This window comes from Electrophorus electricus, chromosome 13 (assembly GCF_041902795.1).
Source record: "Electrophorus electricus isolate QZ-2024a chromosome 13, ASM4190279v1, whole genome shotgun sequence".
In the NCBI taxonomy this organism is placed as follows: Eukaryota; Metazoa; Chordata; class Actinopteri; order Gymnotiformes; family Gymnotidae; genus Electrophorus; species Electrophorus electricus.
The window spans coordinates 13,695,598-13,707,796 of record NC_137509.1 but is presented as its reverse complement, the minus strand read 5'-3'; the positions used below and the strand labels follow the sequence as shown (position 1 = coordinate 13,707,796).

At 40.6% G+C, this 12,199-nt stretch overlaps 1 protein-coding gene across 10 annotated transcripts in view; it reads right to left on the bottom strand.

Annotated features, from left to right (window-relative positions):
* The window catches only part of dock11 (dedicator of cytokinesis 11), a 51,031-nt gene that overhangs the window by 24,291 nt on the left and 14,541 nt on the right, over window positions 1-12,199 (bottom strand). For 5 of the 10 annotated variants that reach the window (XM_081694456.1, XM_081694451.1, XM_081694454.1 and 2 more), the window contains exons 13-29: window positions 11,613-11,735; window positions 11,076-11,158; window positions 10,762-10,884; window positions 10,594-10,670; window positions 9,867-10,072; window positions 9,633-9,698; window positions 9,457-9,549; window positions 7,515-7,638; window positions 7,280-7,401; window positions 6,413-6,496; window positions 6,013-6,102; window positions 5,703-5,824; window positions 5,495-5,564; window positions 5,177-5,302; window positions 4,769-4,840; window positions 3,822-3,968; window positions 2,788-2,871 (exon numbers count right to left, since the gene is read on the bottom strand). In XM_081694456.1, coding sequence (XP_081550582.1) covers window positions 2,788-2,871; window positions 3,822-3,968; window positions 4,769-4,840; window positions 5,177-5,302; window positions 5,495-5,564; window positions 5,703-5,824; window positions 6,013-6,102; window positions 6,413-6,496; window positions 7,280-7,401; window positions 7,515-7,638; window positions 9,457-9,549; window positions 9,633-9,698; window positions 9,867-10,072; window positions 10,594-10,670; window positions 10,762-10,884; window positions 11,076-11,158; window positions 11,613-11,735 — 1,812 coding nt within the window. The remainder of the gene's footprint in view (window positions 1-2,787; window positions 2,872-3,821; window positions 3,969-4,768; window positions 4,841-5,176; window positions 5,303-5,494; window positions 5,565-5,702; window positions 5,825-6,012; window positions 6,103-6,412; window positions 6,497-7,279; window positions 7,402-7,514; window positions 7,639-9,456; window positions 9,550-9,632; window positions 9,699-9,866; window positions 10,073-10,593; window positions 10,671-10,761; window positions 10,885-11,075; window positions 11,159-11,612; window positions 11,736-12,199) is intronic. The other 5 variants (XM_035536656.2, XM_035536658.2, XM_035536657.2 and 2 more) reach the window with 2 other exon arrangements.

Genomic DNA, 12,199 nt, shown 5'->3' with positions numbered 1-12,199 from the left:
GCTCATACAAGAACTGGATAAGGTGAAGTTGCTGTATGCAGCACAGGAATACGAACAGACAGGGATCAACAGGCCGACTGCAACACGTTTGCTTCAGTAATATAGCACATGGACAGTTTATATGCGTCCCCCCCATGACAGTAATTGGGTATGACATGCACACCTATGTTAACAAAAACAAAAAAACAAAAAACAAAAAAACAAAAAACAAAAAAACTCTTCTGAATTACAAATCAAAGTTATTTATCTTGTTTGGCAAAAATCCCCAGCCTTCATTAAATACTAAATCCATTTTTGCATCTCGTTCACGTACCTAACATATTGCATAATAATCTAGACAGAGTGTGAGGGGCTGAATTTCTAATTCAAAGAAAAATTTGGATGAGCTAGCATCTATCACACATTTACCTTTTATATTTGTAATGCCAGATAAGGCATCTCTTCTTCTCTTTTACAACATGGTCCATACCCAACTATGTTTTTTTTTTTTTAAATAAGAAAACCTTTTTTTTTTTTCCCCCACTCAAGACTACCCACCTCCCCCTCCCCTCAAACCCACCATACCTACTGTGCACTGCAGTTATCCTGCAGCGGCTATAAATAGTATTCTGCCCATAAACGTTACATACTTTACATAAATGTTACATACACAGAGTTGGGAATAAATCACAGATATACAACTCACAAGTAAGTCTGGACTCTCAAGAATAAATCAAGTCAGTGCCCATTTTTAAGTTCACCTCCAGTTCAAATTGAGCCCTCTACCTAGCTGAGTATTATTTGATTTTTTCTGAAGTAAATCAGAAGTCAACAAATTTATGACTGAAGTAGAGGCATGTTACTTTCTCTCTCCATCTGTTTTATTATGTTACAACATGACATTATGGTATATTTAACTGAAATATTTACTACTTAACACAAATCATTCTGTGGTTTCACTTTGTGGCAAAGTAAAAAAACAATTAAAAAAAAAAATTAATCCATAATGGTAAATCCATTATTATTTCCTTTAGTGTGAGAGAGAGAGATAGAGATAGAGATAGAGATAGATAGATAGACACAAATAAACACCACTGTATTACTGGCTCAAGTAATGAACCTAACCAAATATATGTGATCTTGTAAATGCAAGATGTAAAAACTACAAACCCAGGGCACAAGATATTTGGGGTTATTCCAAACAAGAAAAATGTATACAGCATCTCAAACAATGGTGAAAGGTCCACATAACTGCCATAATCACAATAGCTAGCTCAAATAAATGCCATTTGCCTGTGTGTGTAGCATGCATCATTAATGTAATGCAACAGGCAACAGTGTTGTGAAGGCAGTAAATCGCCTGTGACTTTAAAGGAGAGGGTAAACAGGAAGTTGCCCTTCTGCCTTTCCCCTCTAATCTTTCAGTTTTGGTATACTGCCATTGAATGACCACTGATGCCTCCACAAGGAAAAATGATTAAGCATCTGCTGCAAATTTCCTGCTTAAAAGAAACATCTTTACATGCTTTGAAATTATAATTAAACTGGAATGACCTGATATATTTGTCTTTACATTGACTGACTCCCAGACACTTTCACTTACAAATTATGGTATTGTAGATGAGGAGACGAGATGACGAGCCGAGATAAAAATGCTGAGACGGACTTCTCTAGAACCTGACAGATATAGCACATGAGCAAAGAAGAGAGTACAGCAAGGTATCTATCCTCAGTCAGCTACTAGACTGACAGTACTATTGTCAATAGGATACTTTCTTTAGAGCTCATTAAACAGGATTAAACACACAGTTGAAAGTATTCATAAATTCTCACCTGGATCCACCAACTCTATAGTTAGTGTAAACGCTTGTGCTTTCAAACACAGTCCCAATATCAAGGAGACAGCCAAAAATGAAATTTAAACAGCGCTGAGACATTGTGCATGAACCCAATTTGCAGAATTGATGAACAGGCCTCAGGAATAAAATTGTAAAAGGGCACCGCAATACAGAGGATATGTGAAGTGGCCTTGATTGCAACGTTCGGCTATTCGATTTGAATCAGAGAGGAAGGCATCAATTGTTTAGCTGATGAGTGACAGCTAAATTTGGACTTCAAAAAAGTACACTCACAAATCGTCCAACTAAATTAGCTTCATCTTAATCATGTTTGTGTCCATGTGGGCGATGACATCCGCCCATGAACCCTGGCAGCTGCCGGGCAGTGGCGTTCCTCCGGCAACCAGCGGCGTTCCACCAATGGGCCCACCCATTTTTTGTGACAGGCTGTGTCACCAGGAGACCTACACCAAGTTTTTTTGCCATTTGGCAATATTTCCAGGCTGAATAGGAGGACGCGACTAATATTGAGCAACAGAGACAATGAAGATGGAGTATAAATGAATGTTAAAAAATGAGAAAATTGGTGGACTTGTTAAATAGTGGCAAAATCAACTTTAATCTGATGTGAGGTGTGGTCAAAGTGCATCTGTGCCATCCAATCACCGCATATCTTAAAGCAACGCTATAGGAATGAATATATGAGGTCAACGTTAATTTGATTAAGGTACAGATACAGGTCTACAACCGAATCTCTCTGTCATATAATAACTGCCCTCTATATTAACCCTCCGAGGTATGGAGTTGCTATTTGTTAGTGAAATTAAATTACACATCTGTATATAGCATTAAACATTCTGTTTTAATTGCAATAGTTCTACAACCTGCCTTTTCAACGTGTCATAACTCACGTAGGGTGGCATACAATTGCCTCCATTTTATTTTAATGGTGACCCATGTTATATCTCACCTTGGGATCTTTCTGACCAAAGCCACACATGTAGTCATTCACCAGACTGAAAGCAAATCCTCTGTTCATGAAGGTCAGGCAGCGCTGGAGAAAGAAGCAGATGTTCATTAATATGACAAACCTGCGGGGATAATCAGATGTTTTTGTTGGTTTCCTCTCTGTTTTTTAGAAACTAATTTTGAGGTACAGCCAGATTTGGCCACAAATGCATTTAGACTGCTTCTCATCAGCTTTCCAAATGAAAAACAGTCATTAAGGTTCATTGCTGCTTAGTGGGTCATTTTTGCTCAGAGGCTTAATGCAAATCAAAGTCTGGTTGTCAAAAGTTTGCAAAGGATCCAGATTCAAAATCCAGAGGGGCTTTTGAACTGCTGATTCACATGTTTCAAGGTTTTCCTTGTGGGTACAGTGTAAACTGTCAGTGAGGCATAATTCATTCATATCCATATACTGACATAACCGAATCACTTCATAAAAGAAACATTTACATTTCATCACGCATTAGCATGAATACTGATACTAAAAAAGACTGCAGAAGAGAAACGGAGATAAAACCAAAAGCACACATTGATATCTACAAAAAAGAAAATGTTTAATACAGAAATTAAGCTTGACAGGAATTCTTACTTGTCATGTCTCACTGAATCACAAGGACAACCCAAAACTCCTTTTTGTCCACTACTTAGAGCCCCATACCTCCACCACAACATCTCTGCTAAATTCTTCTCCACTGCTAAATGCAATGCATTTCGTGCTTGATTTTGGCAATAGAATTACTGTTAAAAGTGAGAATGAAAACAATGCAAGTAGTTTTCCTCCATACCATTGTATGGACAATTGTACACCATACAGGTATATATTTTCTCTAAATAATTTGGAATGAGTAGAATGTTTTTTTTTCTGTCTAATATCACAACAGCCACAGTAGTCAATCTGCTATCTGTCATCAAAGATACCAGTCACCCGTGGAGACCATGTTTTTGTTTGAGGATTATGCATGCAGGAGTGTGTCTTGGGTAAACATAAAGCACAACCTTAATGAAGCTGGCCAGGCTGATGTTGACACTGCGGGCCTCGTCGGGGATCTCCACGTAACGGATGGTGATGTGGGGCATGATGGAGAGCAGTAGAGACTGCAGCGTCTGCTGGAAAGAGTCTGGGAACCTCTGGGCCCGGGGCATCTGCAGGGGGAACGAGGAGACAGAGTGTGTGCGTGCGTCTTCATCCATCGTCTAGCTTTTACAGGCCAGCTAGACGAGCACTGGCAGAAACCTGACTGAACGGTATAACCAGACCAAACCGTAGAGCCTCCGAAAAAATTCCAAAAATGTACCCGACCGGTTCATGGGAGTGGCTACATGGGAGTGTGCACATGTGAGTCATGGCTGCTATAAAATGTGCCAAAACAAATCAAAGGAGTCTCGGCTGCCTCGGCTGACATAAGGAACTTGGCAGTTTTTTCAGAACGCCCTTTGCGGGGCTGAAGGTAAGGACTGCATTCTTGCACCAGTATCGTTTCCATATATATGAACATGAGGAACGGAGACCAATGCAACACACCTGAAGAACGCGTGTGTGTGTGTCTTACTACAGGCGCTGTACTTGTGTATACGTATAAAAATAGAATGGACTAAAAAACAGTGAGAGATGGAGACAGAGACTACTTACTCCCAGACAAGTTTTTGCATATGTTGTCATTTACCATGGCTCAAGGAAAACACCTGTCACTGAACACTTGGGAGAGCATGAATATGTGCCATTGTGTGTAAAGGGCATTTTTTGCATTGATTGATAACTGCTGGTGAGGTTACTGCATAGGTAGTTAAATCAAAGGAAAGTGAAAGCTAGTAACTTGTCTGGCTCATAACATCATATCTTCAAGGCTGATTGTTTTTGTGAATCACATTAACTACGATGTATCCGCCCTCTTACTGCCTAAATGCCACAGTGGTGAGACGTCAGTGAGGGAAGTGGCACCAACCTTCATTCTGTTGCCTTCCTGGAGGTACTGCGCCATTGACTTGGCCATTGTCTCAAAGAAGAACCAGGAATACTGAAACATCAGACAAAGACAAATGCATCTTCATCAATTTAAGTACAGAAGCATACTACAATAATGTAGGGTCAATTAAATATTGTGAGCAGAAAGACTGGGCAGAAGGCCTGAACATGAAAATCCTCTGGTCCAGCAAAACGCCTGAATATTGTCCGAATTACTGGAAAAAAAAACCCCACAGTGCTACCTGCTGTTTGGAGAGAGTATCGCATACTGCACAAAAAGCAAGGAAACGGTAAGATTAAGGGTGGTTTCATAATAGTTACTAATGGTAAAGAGAGGACAGCAATTACATTTTATTAGGTTTTACATTTTATCAGGTTTTATCACAACCTTCAGCAGTTTGTTGCAGGTGTAGAAGTCTGCAGTCTGTTTGAGAATGGTAGTCACAGCGGTGGCTAAAACCTCATGCGTGGTAACTGAGGTCCCTGACGCCGGGTTATTTGTGAGAAACACATACTATGGAGGGAAGGCAAATTTTAAAAACATTTTAGACAAAGCGTACCTACATTTACAGAAATCCAACAAAATAGTCATTTAAAAAAAACAAAACTATGGTACGCTTTTAATGTTACACACCTTTGGCACCAAGCTGTATAACAGTGTGTGATATGAACACAACAGAAGTGGACCTAGATGAGGAGAGTGTACCTTGAGAAAAGAACGTAGGTAGTGCTCAACACCTTCTTCATGGCACTGGGACACAATGTGAATGATCACACTGCAGGAAACATTACTTTCCATTACTGATACAGTCTACACCACCATTAGCAAATTTATCATTAAGAAAGTCACCTTTTTTGGGGGGCGGGCGCACATAAATTTTTGTCTTGCAGTAGGCAGAAAGAGGTTGGCTCACCGTGTGGAGTTGACGGCGATCTCTTGAGCCTCTTTGCTTGCCGTAGCGAGGACGTGGAATAGCTGCACAAGCACGGTGGGCAGAAACTTGATGATGACATGAGTCTCCACAGCGTGCAGGCACTACCACACCACCAGAGGCCAAAAGGATGTACGTGTTCAAATGTATTACTTGGTAAAGCAGATATGTTTTGGGGTTTTACGGTTATGTGTGAAAAATGTCATTCGAGCACAAATCAAGAGCAAGTGCTGTGCAACATTAACTAGAGTAGATCAGTGTGGTTTTCATCACTTGGAGTGACCTCCCTCACCTTCAGGTATTTGATGAGCTCTGTAGGGTTCTCCTCCGAGGTGGACCTCATCCGCTGGCAGTACTCGAAGAAATTGTTGAGGTGTAAATCCTGCGTCGGTCCAAAACCAAAAACTGCAAGTTAGAATTGTGGTATTGCATGTTTGACACATGACCAAGTGAATGAAACACCCTGGCATGCGCTTGCTGTGGTATGTTGCAGGTGACCGTGCAGGTGGCCGAGATCCCTTGGGTCACTTGGATACCTTACATAACTAATACATTAGAGTGAAACCCATGTGGTCTAATTGTAGAGTATTGCAAAGGTTACAGCGAGCAGACCTGAGAAGAGATAGCTGAGCTTAAACTCTTGAAGACCTGAGTGTAAAAGGTTGCAGACCTGAGTGTAAAAGGTTGCAGACCTGAGTGTAAACTGTCGACGCTGCGTAGGTCTTCACTTTGAACAGCGGCTTGGCATTCTCCACCCACTTGAAGTCTGGGGATGACTAGAAGCAGAAATGAAGGGAATTAATTTCAAACCTTTGGCAGCATTCGGTAAGGTTCAGGACAACAGGTGAAATTTTCATCAGCGCGTCTTCTTTCTATAAGCACTGCTCACGGGTTTCTCTCATTCACTAGTCATTTAAGTCGTTTTCATTTGCGTGAAACCCAAATCTATCCTCTAGATCCTACAAACAAATCAAACAGCAAATCTGTCCAGTTTACAGTTTCAGAAAACAGGGTGCATTTTCCCAGGGTGCAAAAGCAAATCCCTTGTCTTTCTATTCAGATGTTCAGTCTGTTGAGCTTACTTTTAGAGCTGGCTTGAAGTAAGCATTTTCTTCTGGTTACTATACTCATTACTATACTTATTTTTGGAGTTACCATTAGATGTACAAGTAGTCCCTGTTAAATATGTACTGTGTAAATAAATGAAACAATAATCAGAATAATCTGTACAATATTTGCAGTCCTGAAAGTCAATTTGTGCACCCCTGATTTTATGGGTGGTGCTATGTACTTCATAGTGGCAAGCTGAACCACACACTAGAACATTTTTCATGGATGAGACAAAATGATCTAGAACCAGTCCACTAGAATCTATTCAACCAAGAGTCCAATTATTAAGTGGTTGAGGAGCAGGAAAAGCTCCTGTCTTTACACAAAATACTGGTGGACTGTTTGAATTTTAGTACCAAGGTCAGGTCTGATTTAAAAGTAGGAAACCACTGTGTTTGAGAGTGTATGATTATGGATAATTCTAATATGTTTAGGAGTTGAAGCTACACCTTCTTGGAGTCTTGGTTCTTGTCATAGAGGTAGCCAGCAGGTAGATGAGCAGAAACAGGAAGCTGAAGGTCTGAAGACTGTATCCTCCCATCCTTTAGTAATGGTGACCAGGCATATCCCACTGGAAAACATCACCAGCTGTTCCATGGACTACTTTATCAAGCTGTGTGTGTACTCTATGTTTTATTACGCATGCGCGTGCACACACACACGTACGCACACACACTCCCTTACCCAGTGTCTCGACGCCTTCCCTCTTCTTAGAGCTGGCTTTATTGCTGAGCTCACAGCTGATATGATAGAAGGTGAAGAGAAGGTGGTGTTTCTCATGAATATGGACCGGCAGCTCAATTTTAATCTGCAAAGGGAATACAACATAAGGGATTCATTATATCACCTCACTACACAACAAGAAACACGCATCAAGGGCATTACATAAACAACCTAACTGAATCCAGAATCATGCTAACCATGACAAGTCTGGACAGCTATTACAAAACAACATTTCCCAAGTTTTTTGTCTTCTCCTAATCTTTAGGATAGCCCCAATGGCGTCCTACATGTTACTCTCATTTCTACTCTTAACTGTTTTACCGAAAACAATTGTGCACACTCAACAAGCAGGTAGCATATCCTTAGCAATCCCAATAGTGCCGCATTATTTACATTGCGGAACAGACGCTTTCGTTGACAGAATTGAGCAATATCTACTCATACCATAATACTTCTGACTGAATTATTTTATTTATTTATTTATTTTTAAACGCATCTCCCAGGGGTCATTACAAAGAATTAAAAAGAGGACAATTCATACACACAATTTAATAATCTGTATGCTCTGTTTATATTCCTGTACCCTCAGGTTTGTACATTTTGTTTGTAAAATGGAAGTACAGATTTATTATACCGTGGGGGAAAAGATCTGTGTAACGCCCCCTGGGGAGCTCAGAAATTTTCCAATCCCTGACATTGTGAAAAGAGTCTATGTTTGGTGTTATTACAAATTTTAGCTCATAAACCCATGACACTAAGCGGTTTTGTTGCTCTTCAGTTGTTTTTCCCATCTCTATAACTGGAACTAACTACCAGAGCATAAACCACAAGAAGCCATGATGTTTGGGGCTCACGGTTATTTTACCATGGTCAGTTACGTGGTGTTGAGCACGGCACACATACTGTAAGCCTTTTCTTAAACAGCAACGAGAAAACAGGCAACATAGGCCACAATATGCAGAAGTCTAAAGCATTGTTTGGATAAAGTGCTTACAGGTGTGCATGTGTCATAGGTTACTTGATAAACAACAGATTATCGATTTGGACTGAGATAAGGTGCTGTAAAATATTTCCAAAATTTGCCTCTATAATGTGATTTGTAGCTCTTAAGACCTTAAAAAGTTTCTGTAAAAAAAATAAATAAATAAAAATAAAAAGTTCATCATATTTTCAATGATAACATAATGCACTCATTATATCATTCTTTGTCTTTAAAGACTATGAGTTGTGTATCCTGTCTTATACTACATAATGGATGGTGTAATTCAATTCTTTCTCCTGCCACAAGGTGGTAACTATAGCACATACATTTTCCAATCATAAGTACTTTTGAATGGGACTAATGACTCTTCACTTGCGAGATTCCCAGACAGACCCTGCCTGCTACTCACACTGACCATCATGACAACCTTCAAAATCTTGATTCCTCAGAAAAAAAAAAAAAAATTGAAAATGATATCTGAACATTTTGATCAAGGTTTTTTTTGGCTGGGGATGGGAGGTGGTCTTGTGACCGAGTCATGTAACCAGAACGAACAAAAATGACTTTTGTTCGTATTTATTCTCTGCCCTGGATCTTGAGCCATCGGTTTGGATATTCTTTATAATCACAGAAGTCTACTTCTCCATTTCCTTAGAGGGAGTGTCTGTTCAATCTTGACAAATATTTTGCAACTCCAAGAGGAACTTATAAACGTACAGAAAATAAAAGCTGAAAAAGTTTCATTTTAATATAAAAGAAAGAAGAAACTCAAAAGGGAGAGACATATACCATTTCACCTAATCGAGCAATCAAACCACACAAGCTTGCACATAGTTTATCTTGAGGCAGTGTAGTGTTTTCATTGTTATACTACAAAGTGAAGCACCAGCAATTGAATAATCAGAAAATAATAAGACTTACTTCATCATAAAACTCTGGGCTCTGGTTATGATGCAGCACGGCAGCAAAAGCACTAGTGGTGAAGAGTGAACCCCCCGGTTTGCTGTAGATGCACTGGAATTGGAAGAACCACAAAACATTCTGGTTAAAACTCTGTTTAAATAACATGTTACTTGACATCACAAAGCCACGCTCACCTTCATCGGACATGCTCCCTCCTCGTCTGAATCTCTGAACTGCACACACACGGCAATGTTCCTCGCCTATAGAGGAAAGGCACAAAAAAAAAAACACACACGAGGAGTTTGCTCCAAGGTTTCACGCGCATTAGATCCACCGCCCTACTTCCCATGAACATATTCTACGCTTTCAGCAGGCCACTCAAGGTCTTGGGCTGAACTCAACAGACATTAAAAAAAAAAAAGTCACACCTTGGCTGGCTGTAACTCTACCTTGGCAAAGGTCTTCTGGTTTTCATATTTTAGCTGCAGGGGGTAGATATAGAGGTGGTTCTTATAGATGGTGAAAGGGTGATGGTATTTGGCCTCTTCTGGAACAAACTCTTCCATTTCCACAGAGGCTCTCTCGCACTGCTCGTCAAACGGCTTCACTGGGATGTACGATGAGGTGACTGAATCTATGGAAAGGAACTCGTTATTCCACTGGATGTCCTAGTTTTCCAGTGAAACTGGAAAACTAATTAGAAACTGGAAAACTAATTCCAGTGAAACTGGAAAACTAATTAGAAATATGAAGCTTCATTTTACCTGGGAATATGCGCTCAGCACAGAGTGTGATGCACTGTTCAAAAATGCAGGCTCGCTGGCCTCAAATATATTTCCTTATGAGAAACACCTGCCTTTGAATCCAAAATGCTCCAGTGGCTAACAGCCCTAACCACTAAGTAACCCGCTACCGTACAGTGCAAATAAATATTCAATATCGGGAACAGAATGTGCCAATACGCTTGTGTGACCGCATGGGGTAGACTTGCTTAAACGTAGTAGAACGTGCCTGCGTGAGTATCGCAAGCATCATGTTACTGGCTGCATGTTTTCTGAAGATCAGATGGATACACAGGCAGGATATGCTTGGTGGAATTTGAGCTTAATGTGCAACCTAGAGGAGAAAGCACAGTGCTGGATCTGGGTGACGTACTGAACAAGTCTGGGGGCACACACTCGATGGTGATGTTCATCTGTGCTGGGATGATCTGCAACTTGCTTTTTTCTGGTCTGTGAGGAAAAGAAAGTCTCACTTCAAAAGCTGACAAAAAAACAAACAAACCTGGACTAAAACACAGGAGACACATGCGCACACACTCACTTTCTGAAGTCAATCAGCAGCTTGATGAGGTCTTCCGTAGAGATCTTATTGCTGTCTTGACGATACAGAGGGGAGAATTTTCCATCCACGTCCAAGCTACCCTGGACATCTTTAAATACCTGCCTGAAAAAATATCACTTCACCGTGAATACGTTCCATTGAACTGCAGAGGTTTTAGGGGTTTAAAAGGGCCTAAAGCAGGCGGAGACCTTTGGGGAACTGAATTCATGCATTTACAGAAATGGCTCCAGTACATCAGTCAGACTCTTGGACTGGTTTGCATCTACAGCATTTCCAGAGGAGCACGGGCTTACTTAGCTGCCCAGGCAAAGGGCATCCTGTACTGGCCAAGCCTCTGGCATGTCTGCCTGGCTGTCTTCAGCACCTTCTGAACTGTCTGTGCATTACACACGCACACGCACACGCACACACACACACACACACACACACACACACACACACACACACACACACACACACACACACACACACACACACACACACACACACACCACTTCAGGGAATGTTGAAGAAGGGAGGGGGAAAAAAAAAAAAACAGAAGTAGCACAGTACTTAAGTGTAATACAAAACCATAAAAGCAATAGGAAATGGCTAATGAAAGTAATGTAATGGTAAATACTGCAGCAATATAAAATCAAGTGATACATCTCTGAAACTTTTTTACTCAAAACAGAAACTTCAAAAACAGAAGTTTCAAAGAAGCACCAGATAGCTTCTATGAGTTAAACAACACGCCAGTGGAGTGAAATCATTCCTCTCCTGCCTGTCCCCTGTGTGTGGATATATGTAGTGTAGGTGTCCTCAGAGAGGTCATTTACTCCCGTACACACCTTGCTCATGTCGGATGTCTTAATGTAGGGCTCAGCGCAGTGAGTGATGCCATTCTGCAGAACCTTCTCCACCCGGGCCACCAGGAAGATGTCCGGGTGGGGGTTTGTGACAGAGAAGATACCCTGAGGAGCACAAGCATGTACATGGTCCGTATTTGATGTGCAGAAGGAATCTGATTATGATCCAAAACACCTTTTATGCATTTCAGATAGTAATGGTTAATGGATGCAGCACGGGGAGTAAAATTGGCACTTAACTCTAGAAATGATTATAGAAATAATTACAACTAGTCCACCTTTCCTCACAATGTAGATTAATGAGAAATAATTGATGTGTGAAAGTGCTTTTCTTATATACCAACTCTATTTACAACAGGAAGTTTTCTTGTCATGATCTTTACCAAGTCTTTTTTCAGATTTTTGATGAGCATCAAGAAATTATGTTTTTCAGGTCTTACTAAATTTCAGAGCCATGTGTTTGCTTCTGAAGATGGTCTGAACACCAAACCAACTCCATCTTCAGGCCAAGGAGACTATGTTTGAGGGACAGGTCATTTCTTTTGTAATATCAACATTCCTTCCTCAGT